The sequence below is a fragment of the Pyrus communis genome, chromosome 11 (assembly GCF_963583255.1).
Source record: "Pyrus communis chromosome 11, drPyrComm1.1, whole genome shotgun sequence".
NCBI classification, from domain to species: Eukaryota; Viridiplantae; Streptophyta; class Magnoliopsida; order Rosales; family Rosaceae; genus Pyrus; species Pyrus communis.
Genome location: NC_084813.1, coordinates 14,253,002 through 14,270,656, shown reverse-complemented (window position 1 = coordinate 14,270,656; position 17,655 = coordinate 14,253,002). Strand labels below are relative to the sequence as shown.

The 17,655-nt window shown below is 35.9% G+C and overlaps 1 protein-coding gene and 1 pseudogene across 2 annotated transcripts; both read left to right on the top strand.

Annotated features, from left to right (window-relative positions):
* The first annotated feature begins 1,077 nt into the window (after positions 1-1,077).
* Positions 1,078-5,532, top strand: LOC137708568 (transcription termination factor MTEF1, chloroplastic-like). Of its 2 annotated transcripts, none has more exons than XM_068447676.1 (7): positions 1,078-1,771; positions 2,541-2,678; positions 2,840-3,082; positions 3,439-3,552; positions 3,661-3,843; positions 4,659-4,876; positions 4,977-5,532. In XM_068447676.1, the coding sequence occupies exons 1-7, from the start codon at positions 1,145-1,147 to the stop codon at positions 5,305-5,307; spliced, it is 1,854 nt and encodes a 617-aa protein (XP_068303777.1). In that variant the 5' UTR covers positions 1,078-1,144; the 3' UTR covers positions 5,308-5,532. The 2 variants fall into 2 exon arrangements, with proteins under 2 accessions (XP_068303777.1, XP_068303778.1); XM_068447677.1 differs by having other exon boundaries at positions 1,581-1,771; positions 2,576-2,678.
* Positions 5,533-13,589: 8,057 nt separating this feature from the next.
* Positions 13,590-15,404, top strand: LOC137709533 (uncharacterized; annotated as a pseudogene).
* Positions 15,405-17,655: the final 2,251 nt, after the last annotated feature.

Here is a 17,655-nt window from a genome sequence, read left to right as displayed (position 1 = left end):
GTGTTTCAAAAGCAAATAATGTGATGTGCTTCAAAATCTAATTTAAGACACTCATTGAATCAAATGGTTGCAACTATGATTCTGCATCAATGTGCAAGAGAGACAAACAGGGGTTTGGATAAGAGTTATCAAAAATGGAATAAGATTGTTTTAGGAGGCAAGTTGGAGGCAAAAGAGTTGTGTCAAAAATAAAATATTCATAAAAGCCCCTTAATTTGACGTTTATTTAATAGAATGCACGAAAATGAGATGAACTAAGAATAAAATGACAGTTTCATAAGGCAAAGTGAGACGAAACAAGTTTTAAGTGGTAAAGTAAGACTAAATGATAATTTCAATGGGCAAACCAATTAATAAGGCTTCTCAGTTATTGTTAAAAGAAATTTGGAACTACAAACCTTCTCAGTTATTGTTATATGAAATTTGAAACATGTAGTTCCAAAAATTTCATAAAATAAGAAAAAAAAAATTATGAGTTCCTCAAAATTAAAACGACTGTGAAATTCCATTGTCATTTGGAATAAAAATAACAAACAATTTCCTATCCGAATCATTCGAAAATCATGCCTAGTAATTGTTTTACATGATTTTATATTTGAATTTCCCAAACTTTGATGAATAATACTTGACTAATAATTCATACTCAAAAACTTTTTCTTCTTTAATTCATAGAATTTCTTGTTTATAATAAAAATTATTCATATTATAAATCACTATAAATATTTTATCTGCAAAAACCAATAAATTAAGGTCAATTAGTCATCGAACATTATAAAACAAATAATGAAAATAGTAAAAGTATTAGGAACCGTCTATGTATTTCTTACAATTGATTAACTAAATGATCTCAATTTTCATCCATGTTATAAAGATGTGATCTTTACATAGTAAATTATATTATAAACAATTCGATTATAAGTACAAAGTTACGTATAAAAGTTTTTACTCATCATTAAGTAGCGAAATATTGTTCAACTTTGTCTCTTTCCACCGCCATGTGACCATGTCCCGCCAAACTCAACTTACCAAAAGAGTGAGCTTTCCTTTTAAAGCTCAACCCTCAATCCAAATGAAACAGATGAGAGCTTTCTCTTGAGAGTTTCAGGGTTTTAGGGTTTAAGAAAGAAAATACATTTTGTTTTCCATGTATGGATGCTTAATTCCTCCAACTATGTCCTCCTCCTCCAAATTCCTCTCGATGTCCACAACCTTCACCATAACTTTCAGACTATCCTCGTCACCAAACACCCCCCCAATTCCTTCACCCCTTCTCCCCATCCGCTCGAACCCCACTCTCACTCTCAGACTCCACCTCAACCACAAACCCAAGATCCAAATTTTTCAGAAACCCTCCAAAACCCACCAAAATCTCCACCGCCCCCTGTTTTCCGCGCCACCCAACAGCCCTGAGCCGCCGCCGGACCACCAGCTGGAGCATATAATAACTGCCCAAGAAGCCCTTTTGGAGCTTCTTCAAGAATTTGGAGCTTCTGAGGCGGAAGCTGCCTTTGTTTCTTTGAATTCGCCGAGGTATTTGCGGATGTTGGTTGATGGGGTTGTAGAGTTGGATGAGCTGGGAATGTGGGGAGAGTGGGAGAACGAGAGGAGAGAATTGTGTGGGTTTAAAGAGAAGGTGAGGTTAATGGCTAAGAAGAAGGGTGACAATGGAAAGGTTGCGTTTTTGGAGGGTGCGGTCGGGTTGAGTCTGTCTTCGGCTATGAATGTTGCCAGGCATTTATCAGCAGAGACGCTTCCGGGACTCATTGAGAAGGTAACAGCATTGTGATTCGTTATTTTGTGTTAAGTTGATGATTTGTTAGAAGTTTGTTCAATTGGAGTGTATTTATTCTGATTATATATTGGTGAACTTATCGGTTTCTTTTAGGATAATCCAGATTTTGATTATTGTGAACTTTTGATTCGTATTAGGACAATTTGTCAGAAACTGTCTTAGAGTAGTGGAAACAGAATGTTATTGATATAGTACAACAAAGGAAGGCAACACTTTGTTTAAGCGCGCTTATTGTAGGAAGTGATCACTTGTTCTTCGATTTTGATGGCTTATCTATGGCATGACCTCTTATCGACACTCAATATCCTGTACTACAACACAATTATCTATTCAAGTTTAGAACGTAATCCATGTGTTCCCAAAGAAGGGTGTTGATATGACATACAATGAGAACCAAATTTGTTCAAGGTTAAGTGGTTCTGCATTATTAGCATAAATGTGCTTTCTTCATTATGTTCTAAGCTGGTGATTTTGTGCACACTGGGAAGTATGAAAGAAAATGGTACGTTAGATGATATTACAAAGCTTTGAGAAGGTGCACCCTGATTAGTTTCTGCGCAGCACATGAAATTACAGTTATGAATTTGAGAGTTCGGTAATAAAGTTGAAATAGAACCAGTATAGAAAAACTTGTGAAATGGACAATGAGCAGGAATTTGGTATTGATTCCCCAACATATGAATGTAGAAGTGAAATTATCGTTTAAATCTGTTGCAAAATGGTTTCTTATTTTGCATTTGGCTTATAGGTTAACGATGTGAAGAAAACATTCTTTTCTGACAGTAGTGATGGGGGGCTCATTGGGAAAAATGCTCGTCGTATGATGATGCACTTGTCAATTCCTATTGATGAAGACTTGCAACAAACCCTATCCCTTTTTGAAAAGGTCTGGTATGTCTCTTTCAAATCTTAGTAGTTCATGAATGTCAAAATGCAAGTTACTATTATTTCTTTTCTTTGTTACTTAAAGATTAATTTTCATTTGTAATTGTGTATCTGGATGACTTTTTCTTATTTTTTTGGTTGAATTTTCATTTCATGCTATAGATTGCAGCAAGGCGTGGAGGTCTGGATATGTTGGGCTCTGGAGATGCTGCTTTCCGTTGCTTAATTGAATCCTTTCCACGTCTTCTTTTATTGTCCTTGGATCCTCACGTGAGACCTATTGTGGAATATCTTGAAAATATTGGAGTTCCTAGAGAATGCATGAGAAACATATTTCTGTTATTTCCACCTGTTATATTTTGCAATGTTAAAGTCATCAAAACAAGAGTGCTTGCTTTTAAAGAGGTACTGCCAGCTTCAGCTCTGTTTCTCTTCATTTTAGTTTAGGCACAGAAAAATTATGTAACTTATACGACTTCAAATATGCTGTTACCCAAAACTTGCTTATTTCTGCAGCATTATGAACGATAAAAATACATGATCTCTTTCACCTGTGCACCTTTAGATTTATGAAATGTTCTGATCAGTAGCATGGCAAACTTTACTGAGATTATCCGTAAATTGTCATGAAATAGAATTATGAATTAGCATTTATACTTTTTTCTCATGCTATAAATTATGTGGTTCAAGAATGGATTTCATTACATTGTGGGGACACCTTTGGCTGCCTATGAATGAGCACTCCATGTATTCTTGTGCAGGTTGGTGTGGAAGAGAAAGATGTTGGTAAAATGTTGATTAAATATCCATGGATTATATCTATGAGCATTCAAGAGAACTTCAAGAAGGTTTCTTCATTCTTTGAGTCAGAGAAGGTACGGTATCCACCTAGCTCGTGTTTTCATTTTGGCTAAATTTTCCAACAAGAATGACGATTGACATTTTTTTTTTGAGTGCTAAATGTGAATTATGGTTCATAACAGGTACCAAAATTGAGTGTTGGTCGTGCAATTAGAAGCTGGCCTCTTATTTTGGGTTGCTCAACCAGCATGCTAACATCGATGGTTGAACAGATAGGTGAATTGGGTATTAGAAACAAGAAGTTGGGTCAGGTTATTTCCAGAAGTCCTCAGCTATTGATACGGAAACCTCAAGAATTTCTTCAGGTAGCTAATTTTTGTTCAATTCATGTTTTCACAAAATGTTACAAATGTTTTCCGTATATTCATGAACATTACCTCATGACTTCTTCCTGTTTAGATGTTAGTGAAGATCATACTTGTCTGGCTATTTCATAAATTTCCATGGAATATGAAATTCCAGGAATTTGTTTGGTGACACAGTGCCATATACGCTTCTTCCAGTTTCATGCTTTATATTGCTAGCCCATATTGCTTGGTTCATCAAATGGCCATAAAAGACTACGTTGAACTGGCACAAAATTTTAATAAGAATATACTGTATTTGAAACTATTAGGATGCCTTGTGTATGTGCTGAGTTTGCAAATTTTATGGTAGACTGCGCTAGTGTCCACAATATGCCCCGTGACAGATGCCCAGAATGTGTAAACGCTGTTAAGTTTTGTTTTTAAACATGATACTTCAGAGAAGTTAAAGCTAATACACACTTTAAATACCCTGAAATCACCCCGACCATATTTCATAATATTTGGCTTGGTCTCACTTACTCAATGTAATCAACGTTGGTCCAACTATGGTGATGAATGGGGAACACAGAGCCAAGAATCCCCAGTGCAGGTTCGGCTTGTAGTATGTATGTTGTTATGTGACCTAATCCAATTACCCATCATTTCAAGTTGGTCCCACAGTAGAGAGTTAATCTCATCCAATACACTGCATTTCGATATACTTTACCACTTTCTCTGTGAAGACTTTGGTCTCTGTGAAGACTTTGGGAAACATGAATATATGTGACACAGTTTCTTGAGTCCAGTTTTAACTGGTATAATTGTTTTTTCAGGTAGTTTCGTTTGTGGAAGATCTAGGATTTGATAAAGAAACAGTTGGGAGCATACTGGGCCGCTGTCCTGAAATATTTGCTGCCAGCATTGACAAAACTCTCAATAGGAAGCTTGAATTTCTTGCTAGTATCGGTGTTTCCAAACCCCACCTTCCTCGGGTTATCAAAAAGTATCCAGAGCTTCTTGTCTCTGACACTGATAGAACTTTACTTCCTAGGTAGTGCTCTTTTCATTTAAAATTTGCGGCTATCCTGTTCTTTGTGAAATGTGAATTAATCTATTGTACCCTGGACTAAAGTGGAGAATTTGGTGGGCAGGATGAAGTATTTGACAAAGAAAGGGCTGTCGCGGAGGGATATCGCATTCATGGTCCGTAAATTTTCACCTATACTTGGGTATAGCATTGAAGAGGTTTTGAGCCCGAAGCTTGAATTCCTGATAAACACAATGGAGAAACCCGTGACGGATTTGGTAGAGTATCCAAGGTACTTCAGTTATTCATTGGAAAAGAGGATAAAACCAAGATACTGGGTGCTGAAGGGAAGAAATATTGAGTGTAGCTTAAGAGAAATGTTGGCTAAAAACGATGAAGAGTTTGCTGAAGTGTATATGGGTGTTGGTAGCATGCTTGTTCCTCCTCCCCCCTAGATGAAGTGAGAGGAGCCTATCTTCTTTTTTCTTTTTCTTTTTTTGACAAAGCCATACACTAATCTACCGGAACGAGGACTCGAACTTGAGTGCAAGGAGGTAGGTTGGCACACAGCATTGACCAACTGGCATGTTTTCACATTAGCGACGATTGTATGTTCTTAGTTTGTAAATAACAAACCACAGATATGTTCACAGTTTTGTTGTAATATTAAATGTCTAGTAGCCCCCTTGCCATTATTTTTTTTAGTTCCTTTTTTTCTTTATTATTTTCATAATGCTGGGTTCTGCGAAAGTTGTTTTATTCCAATATACAAAGGACAACAAAAACCAGTTGATACGAAATCTAAGTATTTTGATCAAATAGCAATTGCTTGCTAGTGAAAAATAATTGCTTTGCTTGTGAAACACTAAGGAATGTATGAGATTTGAAAGTAAAGTTTACACTACGAACAATGCAAACTTTTTTTTTTATAAATAATGTCGGTGAGTTAGCACAGGATTTAATGCATGAAAAAGGAGTTTGCGCTAGAATTGAAGAAGAACACAGAGAGGAGGCTCCAGAAGCATAAAATACTCTTGAAAATATGAGTTTTATAACCAAAGAGCCAAGTAGCTCCATACAACACTACTAAGCCAAAGATATTTTGTTTGCAGCAGCCAAGTATACCACAAGACACTTGTTAAATGTAAAAGCGATCTGAAAAGGTGAATTGTAAAAACTCATTTTCAGATAAAAGGTGGCAGACTAGTGTATGTGGATTTTCTTAAAATGTGTGTGTCAGCTCACGTCTAAAACTTTAAACGTGAAATGCATATGCATGTACCAACTTGACTTGAGTTGAATCACATCCATTTGCACTTTGATCTTTAACATCTCAAAATTCAATAAATACCTTAAGTCTCAAAATTCAAGAGGACTTCAAAGGTGTAAAACATGCACATAACAATTCTTGGAAAGAGAAAATGAAATTTATCAAGGGTTATAAATCAACATTAAATTCAACATTTTTCTCCTTCATTTTGTCATAGGAAGACAAAGTGTCATGCTAGAATATCACATGGAAACTTAGGCTTATCACGTTGATATATGACTACAAGAAATCTAGCATGACCCTAAATTTGTATGATAGACCAACTCAAACTAGTAAGAGTAAACTGGCAACAAGTAAGCACAAGTCATGCAAACAATCTCAAGTAAAGCACAAATCATAGAAAAAACCGCAAAATAGGAATGAGAAAATACAACTTTTAACACAAAGTCCTAAAAGGAAACCGCCTTCTCCAAAATTAGTGTTCTCATCAAAACACTACACTCTCTTATAAGATGTGCTTTCACAAAAATGTACTCTCCCAAAAGTTAGACTCCCCTTAACCTAAACTAAATTAGCAACAACATATTGTCTAGTCATCATCCTAGTCATCTTCCACTTAAAATTCATGATCAATTGCCTTGGCGGCTCTGCCTTTGGCAACGTACATGGCCGGCAATTCCTCGTCGGTGAGAAGAGAAATGTTTAATGGTCCAAGAGAGACAATAGGTTCTTTGCTATATCGTAACTCACGAGAAAGGCGAGCCAACTTGGACTAAAAGACAAGACATTTCTTGAGATTGAGCTACCAGATGAGAGGATGGAGGACAAGGCATAAGATTAACTAAAAGGGGCAGAAGAATCCTTATATGCAACTATGAAATATGCAGATATGGTAAAGTCAACATAAGTAATGACAAAGTTGTCAATGGTGAAAACCTAAGATATATGACAGAGATGATGCCATGTCATCATAGAAAATAGCATTTCTTACAAATTGACAAGCGCAAATTATCTAAATAACCCTGAAATTTGACTCATATCTGACAAGAAACATTCACTAGCCAGAAGGGAAATACAAAACATTTGTGAGAAGTTTTGTGGGCTAACACAATACTATGTAACCAAACAACAACCACAAATGGCTTGGACACGCAGCCCACAATAGATATGAATCAGAGAGTGAGAGAAGATGAGCATCAGCCTCAGCACCAGTTGTACCCTTAGAGTCAGGGGTAAACTTATCATTTTGCGCGCGCGCATATATATATATATATATATATATATATATATATATATATATATTAACTCCATTAAAGCTGGAGGAGGAGGAGGTTTCCCAAAATAGAAACCAGGTTTGTATGACCCATTTCCCTGCTAAATGACCAGTTGTCTGGGCAGGTTTTCTGGACAATTGTCGACGACGAGGCTCGTCGTAGCCACCACCCCACGAGCCTAAACAATAGTTTTGAACCCTAGAAGGAGATCCTTGGGTCCTAATCCCCTATCAAAGCATGGCGACTTGACAAAGGCACACGTACTCGGACGACCGGCGGTTCCATGGTGGTTTTTGCCTTCCTTTGGTCAAATCCAGACATTGTGACAGATATAAAACTTGATCCTATTCTCAAGATCTACTTACTAGTAAATTTTGAGACAAATAGGTGATAATAAAAAAATTCGGCAAGGTTTGGCCGCTGGCTGTCGCATGCGGCCACGATGCGTAGCCTGAGAAACCACTTCTTCCTCCTAGGCTAAGCTCGATACTCTAATTTTATTTTTTAACATTCGTTTGATGAAATTACATCGTTTGAGCCTAATTTCAAGAAGGTCCACCACTTGACATTTGTAGTAAACGAAGATCTGACTATCGAATCTTCACCAATTTCTAAAATGTTGTACGGATTATTTAAGGATCTTAGGAATTTACAGATCGAAAATCCGATGTACAGATCTTCCAAATTGAAGAATCTTAAATTATTGACCTTTGTAGTAGGCGAGGATTAGACATTGGATCTTTATGAAATTATAGTATGTTGTTGTATGTAATATTTGAGAATCTTAGAAATTTATGGAATGAAAATCCGATCTACAGATCTTTCGGATTTGATTACATAGGGTTGTTGACCTTCCACTAGCCACGTTGACCGAGGATTAACTTTTGGTCAAATATTCTGAATCGCTTTTAAATGTTGAAATTAGTATTACTAGAGACCCGATAGAGTTTAGTAAGTCTACTCCAGTAAGCGGTCCATTTTGGGGATGTGCACTTCAATTTATGTGCAAGTAGCACATTGTCGTGATATACGTGTTTATTGAATTTCTAGGTGAGATAAATGTTATGTAGGATTACTATTATGAAAATGTGAGCCTGGAACCCTATTAGAAGTATATTGTAGGATTTGTGTGCCTATATGACCAAATATTAAGTTGTCATGAGAAATTGTAGTGTATGTGCTCACATTATAAATCATAGGTGTTGATGTAGGAGGTAGGTCATGTGATGATGTGACAACACCATGTAGTAGTGGTACATGGATGGTTCTAGCTAATTAATCCGCATTAGGGGACTGTACTTATTCTAGGGGTGACTTTGCTTGGTTAATCTACATTAGGGACTCATTGTCTACTTGGTTACATTACTTCCATAAATGGTATTGCTTGGTACATCCACATTGGGGGACCACACTATTGGACATATGCATTGGTTATGCCTGATTAATTGGCATTGGGGGGACCATACGCACTATATAGGCGACTCCGCTTGGTTAATCCGTAATGACGGGTCACTGCCTACATGGTCATATGATGTGCATGGGTGGTCTAGCTTGGTTAATCCGCATTAGGGGGTCACTGCCTACTTGGTTATATGATGTTCATAAGTGGTCTTGCTTGGTTAATCCACATTGGGGGGTCACTACCTACTTGGTTATATGATGCTCATGAGTGGTCATGCTTGGTTAATCGCCATTAGGGGACCATACGCATTATAAGGGTTATTTGTTAATTCGCACTGGGGGACGGTACACATCATAGGGGCGACTCTGCTTTGTTAATCTGCATTAGGGGGTCACTACCTACTTGGTTATATGATGTTCATGGGTGGTCTTGCTTAGTTAATCTACATTAGGGACCACATTATTTGATGTATGTCTATGATCCTGCTTGCTTAGTCCGTATTAGGGGACAATACACATTATAGGGGTAACTCTACTTGGTTAATCTGCACTGGAGGGACACTGTATATTTGGTTATCTTGTTCGCATAAGTGATCCTTATTGGTTAATCTGCATTGGGGACTACACCTTGGAGGCATGCTTATGGTTCTACTTGGTATATCCACAATGGGGGTCCATACGCATTCTAAGAGTGATCATGCTTGGTATGTCCACATAGGTGATCACTACCTAGTATTATAAGATAGGGTCCTGCTTGGTTAACCACGATGAGCGATTGTTTCCTAGTTGGATTCCATTGAGTGGTCCAAATTTTCAATTCTCATTTTATTCCGTGGAGTTAGTCTGGGACCCTAGATTCTTGTAAATAGAAATTACTCAGAAAAAATTCTTGTGTCTACAATGTTATTGCTTGGAATTCATGTATGAAATTAGAGAGATTTACTTTATTAAATTTCGTGAATCGATACTTGATCTTATTAGTTGATTAATGTAGCTATATTGTGCATATTTGAGTCATTAATCAATTATTTCTTGTGATTGTAGAACTGTGTTGGAAAACACTATGATATGCGTGAATGACGAAATGACAATTCTAATTATTTCATGGTCATAAGCAACCTAGAATTTAGTGATTCATGTTAGTCGAGTTTCATTGAGTGATTCTGGAATTCTAAATTTTTCTATTGGACAATACCAGGAGAAAGTTTGGGTCGATGAACTACGAATGGCCTGATCATGCCTTAAGGTATGTAGGCAATCTAACGCAGAGATTAGATGCAATTATGATATAAAAGAAAAGTTACTACGTTGTCAAGGCTTTGATTTATGTTTTGGTCATGTCTTAGAGGCGAGACATGATGGATGACCAGGTATGTGACGACGTCCCGTGCCAATCTTGGACGTATCTTGGGATTGGGGTGTGGCACGAGTCATCTAATTGTGCTCAGATAAATTGATAAATATAGAGTTGTAAAAAAAATTAAAATTTCATCACGAGTATCAAAATGAGTAAATGGTTACGAATGAGATGATCTTGCACAAAACTAGTATATACACAGAGCCGTAAAAATAATGATTTGAATCATCATAAAAGGAAGGGTAAATTACGGTTTGACGCATGAACTATTATCCTAGTTAAAAATTGAACCACTCAGCTATATTTTAGTAAATTAATCCTCTGAACTATTTGAAATCAGCCAATTAACCTCTTGTTGTTTGGTTCTACTTACTATTGTATGAAATTCAAGAGCAAATTAGACTTTTCATCATCAACTTGTCAACTATACCTACTAATAAAATGATGACACGTGGACATGAAATAATTCATAAACTAATAGCATAATAAGAAAACATAAAAATAAAAAATAAAAAAAATCAAACATTTACATAACGGACGATTTCAAATTGTCATTACATATTATTATGTGTCGTACAAATCATAGTTTTATTGGTGGTTATAAGTGACAAGTAAGAACTACTGATCGAAAGATTAATTTCCCATTGAATTTGATGGAATAGTGGACGAAATCTTACGAGAAGGGACTAATTGGCTGATTTCAAATAATTTAGGAACTAATTTACCAAAAAATAATTAGAGCGTCAATTTCGACTAGACAAAGTGGCCAAAAGACAATTTTTTTTTTTTTAACAAACGATATTATCTACACCAAGGAAGTGGGGTAGTGAGCTAAGTACTGGCTTGTCCTAGCTTAACTCAAAAGAAAAAGTGAGTATAAAAAAAAGTTGTGGAGTTTTTTGGTGTTTGGTAAACACTCCAAATTAGCTTCTTTTTTTTTTTCAAAGTTTTGGGTTATAAAAAGCCAAAATCCCAAAGCTACAAAAGGAAGCTTAAAAAAACCAGCTTATTTTGAGAAACACGGATGAACAGTAAACTCATTAATGAATTTTTCAACACTACCCTCATTTCTCATGCCTTCCTTTCTCACGCTATCAGACTCTCGCATGCCACTCTCAGAGCAACTCCACCGTGGTGGATTGCTCGAGGGACAGGCCAGAGAAAAGGGCCCGAGGCCCTATGGATTCACTCCACCGTGAAGGAGCCCAAGTGGAGGTGGAGGCCCGAGCTCCGGGCCTATGAAGAATTGCTAGCCCGAGAGCCCGAGTGGATGTGACGTTAGGGCTAACGTCACCCGACATAATTTCAGAAAAAGCAGCCAACTTTTTAGATTTAAATGTTACCGTTGGGAAGCCACGTGGCTTCCAACGGTCCGTTCGATCTCAACGGCTCTTTAAATTGGACCGTTCGATCTCAACGGCTCTTTAAATTGGACCGTTCGATCTCAACGGTAAAAAAAAAAAAAAAAAAATCTTATTTAATATCAACCGTTCGATCTGAGATCAACGACCAATATTAATATGCTTTATAAATAAATAAATAAAAGAAAATAGTTTTAAAATTAAGAAAAGTTACCATTGTGACACGTGGCACAATCTGGAGTGTTGGAATTCAAATTTTTTTGATATCCAACGGTCGATATTAATTAGTTGAATAAAAATTTAAAACAAATTGTAAAAAATTCGAAAAAAAATCCGAAATTTTTTTAAAAAAAAATTGTTTTTACTTTTTTTTATAAAACCTTCTCATTATCATTTAAAAAAAAATTGTTTTTACTTTTTTTTATAAAACCTTCTCATTATCATCTACCTTACATCACAATTTCATATTTTCTCAACTACTTTCAATCGCATTCCTATCTTTCTCTCAAAGTTTCAATCCAATTTTTTTTCAACAAAATGACTACTGATGCAGGTGGCGCAACGAGAATGATTAAAAATCTTATCCGAAATTACAAATAAAATTATTTTGTATTATTTAATAATTTTTCCGATAATGACATGTGGCGCAACGAGAACGATTAAAAATCTTATCCGAAATTACAATTACAATTATTTTGTATTATTTTATGAATAAAAAAAATAATAATATTTTATTACCTATTGTCAAGGCTATTGCTGCAACAGTGGAGATGCAAAGGCGATTACTGTGACATCCCACATCGCCCAGGGGAGTGATCCTTATATGTATATTCCCATCCCTACCTAGCACGAGGCCTTTTGGGAGCTCACTAGCTTCGGGTTCCGTAGGAACTCCGAAGTTAAGTGAGAAGGGGGCTAGAGCAATCCCATGATGGGTGACCCACTGGGAAGTTGCTCGTGAGTTCCCAAAAACAAAACCGTGAGGGAATGGTAAGCCCAAAGCGGACAATATCGTGCTACGGTGGTGGCGGGCCCGGGAAATGATCTGCCCTGGGCCAGGATGTGACAATTACCGTTCATTAGGGCAGTTACTGTTCACTGGGTGGATAGCATAGTGTATTGCCTGGGGGAGGTTTCACACGATGGAGTTGCTCTCACAGAACCCTCGCAAAACTAGATCTGAAAAAGGGTGTTTCCTCCCACCGATCTCTCTCGTTCTCGAGGTCGTGTTCTCCTGGCTTGGCTTCCTTCCTCTAGTAAGCTTCTATTCTCATAATTTTCATTATTTATTTGTTTGGATTTTTGAATTTGGGGATGGGAGAGTCTGAGTTAAAGAAGGGAATGAGGTCTGGGATGCTGTCGACAAAAGAAATTGGGGAGGGAGATTTGGAAGGATAGTGTCAGCAAAACAAATTAGGGAATGAGCTTTGGAGGGATGGTGTCGGCAAGTCAGGAAATTTTTTCTCTTTTTAAAAAAAAAAAATCAGATTAATTTTTCTTAGAAAGGATTACAATTGGTGTGATGTTGCTGCTTTACTTGTTAGAAGGGGATTACGGTGGTGATGTGAGTTTGTGTTGATTATTTTTTTAGATTAATTTTGTTGGTTGTCATTATTTTCTCTCTGAATTGCACTCAATTGCTTTTTCAGGGTTTACGGGGTTTGTATATAAAGGGGAAAAAGTTGCTGCAAAGATTATGCATGTCTTATGGCTGAAAAAATGAGAGATATACATGTCTTTTGTATCCAAGGTCCAATATATTTCCGTGTCTTGTGGCTGGAAGGATAAGACTATGCTTATCTGAGGTCCTATATACTTTCATGCTCCTCTCCTTTAGGACTTTAAACTAGCTGAGAATTTCACTTCACTAGAGATTCATTCAATTTGCAGTCACACACATTAGCAACTGGTAGAGATTGATACACATTGTATATGTCTAATTCAAATTTAATAGAAATTGACTATTAATGGTGGTCCAGTAATTAGCAAAACTAGTACTCTCTCATAAATGGTGGTCTAGTAATTAGCATAAATGTTCATTATCCTTTTAGTAATTCTCATAAATAGTTCATAAATAGTGGTCTATAAAATGGTGGTATATAAGTGGTGTCCAGTAATTCTCCCATGTTTTGTACTCTCTTATTAGTTTTGTCTTGGTCTATAGTTTATTAATTTTGTCTTGGTTGTGTTAGAATATCATTTTTCTTCATTTTAAAATATATGCATATATACATATCACTAATTGGTACCAATGGCAAAGAAGGAGGCATCTTCATCAAATCCTCCAACTACGTGGGATGCCCACAATATATCTATATTTTGTGATGTATGCATCAAGGAGGTTGAGGCTTGAAATCGTCCGGGCACTCACTTTAACAAACAGGATATGTAAATATTAGAGTTAATTTCAAGGCAAAGCAGGGCATGATTATGAAAAAGCACAACTGAAAAATAAATGGGATGCACTTAAAAATGAGTGGAATTTGTGGAAAGAACTAATTAGTAAAGAAACTGGCTACGGTGGAATTCGAGCAAGGGTATTGTTGATGCCTCTAAGGAGTGATGGAATAATAAGATTCAGGTACGTGTACTCATCTTTTAATATGTCTATAATAATATCATGCAATATACTAACATTATTCTTTCTTACTTGTAGATAAACAAAAAATATGGAAGGCTGCAGAAAAAAAAGGGCATTAATCCTGATATGGAGGACAAGCTAGATATGATGTTTTTGTATATAATTGCTACTGATGAACATGCCTAGGAACCTTCTTCTGAAGTACGTAAGACAAGAGAGGAATCTATAGGACAAATTGATTTAGATTATGAGGAAGAATTTGAGACAATTTAAGATATAAGGCACGCTACTAGGAAAGGAAAAAAAAAAAGAGTGGCTGACCATGGAGACTTGCAAAAGAAGAAGGTTGATAAGAAAGGAAAAAAAAATTAGAGGTGCTACAAAACTTTGTGGTTAAATTGACCATCTTGTTGAAATTTATGAGAGTAGGAGTATTGCAAACTCATTGATGAGGCAATTGCATATAGGCAGTAGTCTTCCAAAAGTGATTGTGGCTATTGCAAAATTGCTTAGGTGTGAGCCACCTAGTGAGTTATGGTTGTTTGCTACTTGTTTGTTTTGTAGTGCAAAGAAACGAGAGATGTTCGCCACAGATGAAAGATCTTGAAGTCTGGCTGGCTCTGTTGAAATTTATGTTCAACAACCAATAAGAAGTTGAAACTATGGATTAGGATTATGTGTTGCTTGTACTTTGCATTAGGACTGTGTGTTGGATGTTGCTTGTATATTGTGTTTTTGAATGTTTGATTATGTGTTGAACATTGGATTATGATTTCTTGTTGAACGTTGGATTATGACTTGTTGAATGTGAAATTACGATTTCTTGTTGAATGTTGGATTATGACTTATGTTGTAGGTGCATATTGAATATGAACACCTTTGATGATGATGTTATGGATTTGGAGGATGGTCTAAGTATATGCGCTATAGCGAGAGATGTTGAAACATATTATTTAAAATATGTCCATAAAACTCCGTGTATAAGTTCTTCCCAATGAAGTAATATTTGGTTGATGTAAGTACTACAAAGGAATGATGTGCGATGCTATAAAATGTTTAGGATGAAAAAAGATGCTTTTTATAAACCCAATGACTTGCAAACTAATATTGGGTTGAAAGGTTTAAGGAGAATGAATGCAACTGAAATATTAAGAATGTTCTTGTACATGTTCGGGCATGGTGTGAAATAGATTAGCGCAAGAGAGATTTTAGCATTCCAATGAGACTGTTAGTAGATATTTGGTGCTATGTTGGATATTGTATGTAAGATGGCAATAGATATTATCCAGTGTAGCGGCCTAGGCGTTAGACAGTGAGTTGCCTCCACGACTTGTCCTTAATCAATCCGAAAATCAGAAAGCTTGTTAGGCAACTCCTTGGGCAGAGTTAGGCAGGGTTAGGCGGGGCTAGACGATGATCTGTGGAGAGCTATGCAGACCGATCGGCTCTTTCGAAGAAGACGATGGCTTGTATGCATGGTGTCTTTTTTGGCAAAAATTATCGGTTGCTATTTGAGTTTTTTATTGAATCCTTTTGTTTTAAGAGCCCACCATCTTCTTCTTTCTATGTCTTTTCATTTCTTTTTTTTTAATTGTCAAAATTTTAATTTTTATTATTTGTTTTCTCTTTTAAGACCCCACTATATCTCACCAATAATATCTATTTGTTTTTTTACATTTTGTTTTGACTATGTCTATACTACATATTAATAGTACACTTTTTTTGTCAATTAAAAACTAAGAAACATACAAGTATAATTTTTTAAGTGTAAATAGTTACTTATTTATATATATTTATTTAGATCCGTCTAGTCTACCTAGACCTTGCATAAGCATTTAGGCATTAAACCCCAGCCCGCCGCCCAATTAGCATCTCACGTCTTTTAGAACATTGATTTGTCACACCGATGGATTCGGAGTTTTGTGCATTCCCGAAGAAAGAAGGAGAGATACAAGATACATGCCTTATTTTAAGGTAAAGTTTGACTCTTCTTCTAATTTCTTTGCAAACTATAAGTGTAGGTTGACAATTTTCTTCTATGTTATTATTTTAGGATTGTATTGGTGCTAGATGAAGTACCTGTTGATGCTTCAATACGACCTCCGGCTCAAGTTCCATACATTGGTAGGAAAAGAAGGTCGACTCAAAAGGTTATGGCTGCATTTTGATATGCAATTCACACTTGCTTGTGCCGGATGGGAAAGCACTGCACATGATACAAGAGTTTTTCTATCCGTGCTACGGAATCCAAATTTAAATTTTCCTAAGCCTCCAAATGATAAGCTTCATACTTGTTATTTTGCTGGAATCTTCATACTTATTATAACATTTTACGTACTCACTTTGTATAATTATTACATTGGAAAACAAAATTTTTCAATTTCTCAAAAAAATATTATTTGGTAGATGCAGGGTACCCACAAATGAGAGGTTATTTGGGACCATATAAAAATGAAGGATATCATCTCCCGAGCTTCCGTATGGTGCCCAACTAATGGGTCATAAAGAGGTATTCAACTACAAACATTCTTCTCTTAGTAGCATCATTGAACGAACATTTGGAGTATGGAAGAAAAGGTGGGCAAATTTAGGAGATATGCCTAATTACCCGTTCAATAAGCAACTGAAGATTGTCCTTGCTACAATGGCTCTTCATAACTACATATACAGGTATTCTGAACGTGATCGTCATTTGATGACCCTAATGACTTTTGTTAAGAGAGCGATAATGATGATGATGATGATGAGTACTGTAATTATCAAGTTGAAAAGTCACATGATATAGAAGCATTAAGAAATAAAATAGCAGCAAATTTGATGAATACATCTAATTAGACTACTTTCAAGTACATCAACAATATTGTACTAATGAATCCTAGCTATTGAGTCTAAAATATTTCTATATATTGAAGTATCTTGTCTTACTAATTAATATTTGAGATAAGTTTATAAATATTTAAAAATAGAATAAAGTATATTTAGTAATTGACCAATACTATATCATTTTTTTGATCATTTCAGATAGTCACAGCTATTTTACATAAAAATTTACTAAATACTAAAACACTATTTTTTTTTTTTGGCTAAAAGCACATTTACAAAAAAGTTTGTCAAACACTCTACTGCTTTATTTCACAGCTGCTTAGTGTCACAACACAACTTAAATAGTTTTTTTTTTTTGTTTTTTGTTTTTTTTTTCATAGCACATCAATACCAAACTAGCCCTAAGTCTCACAATGGACAAACCTTCAAATTCGCCTTTGGTGAAAATCAAACTTTAGACCTCTCACTTATAAGTGAAGTGGAATATCATTGGACTGTAGTACTAAGTGGAGTAGCCCAATACTAACTCTATTTCGCCACTCAATATTATGGTCTAGTGATATTCCTCTTCACTTATAACTTATAAGTGAGATGTCTTATGTTCGAATCTCGTGGATGACGAATTCGATACCAAATTAGATTACCCATTGTGTAACTTAGCCGAACTTTTCCCTCCCTTTAATATAAAATATATCATTGTACTAAAAAAATCCTCATTGGTAATAAAAAAGATTGA

What these genes read in the sequence shown, in the direction of transcription:
- LOC137708568 (XM_068447676.1), top strand. Translation starts at nt 1,145, where the DNA reads ATGTATGGATGCTTAATTCCTCCAACTATGTCCTCCTCCTCCAAATTC. An exon ending in TTCCGGGACTCATTGAGAAG is followed by an intron (nt 1,772 to 2,540) that starts GTAACAGCATTG and finishes TTTGGCTTATAG; the next exon opens with GTTAACGATGTGAAGAAAAC. An exon ending in CCCTATCCCTTTTTGAAAAG is followed by an intron (nt 2,679 to 2,839) that starts GTCTGGTATGTC and finishes TTCATGCTATAG; the next exon opens with ATTGCAGCAAGGCGTGGAGG.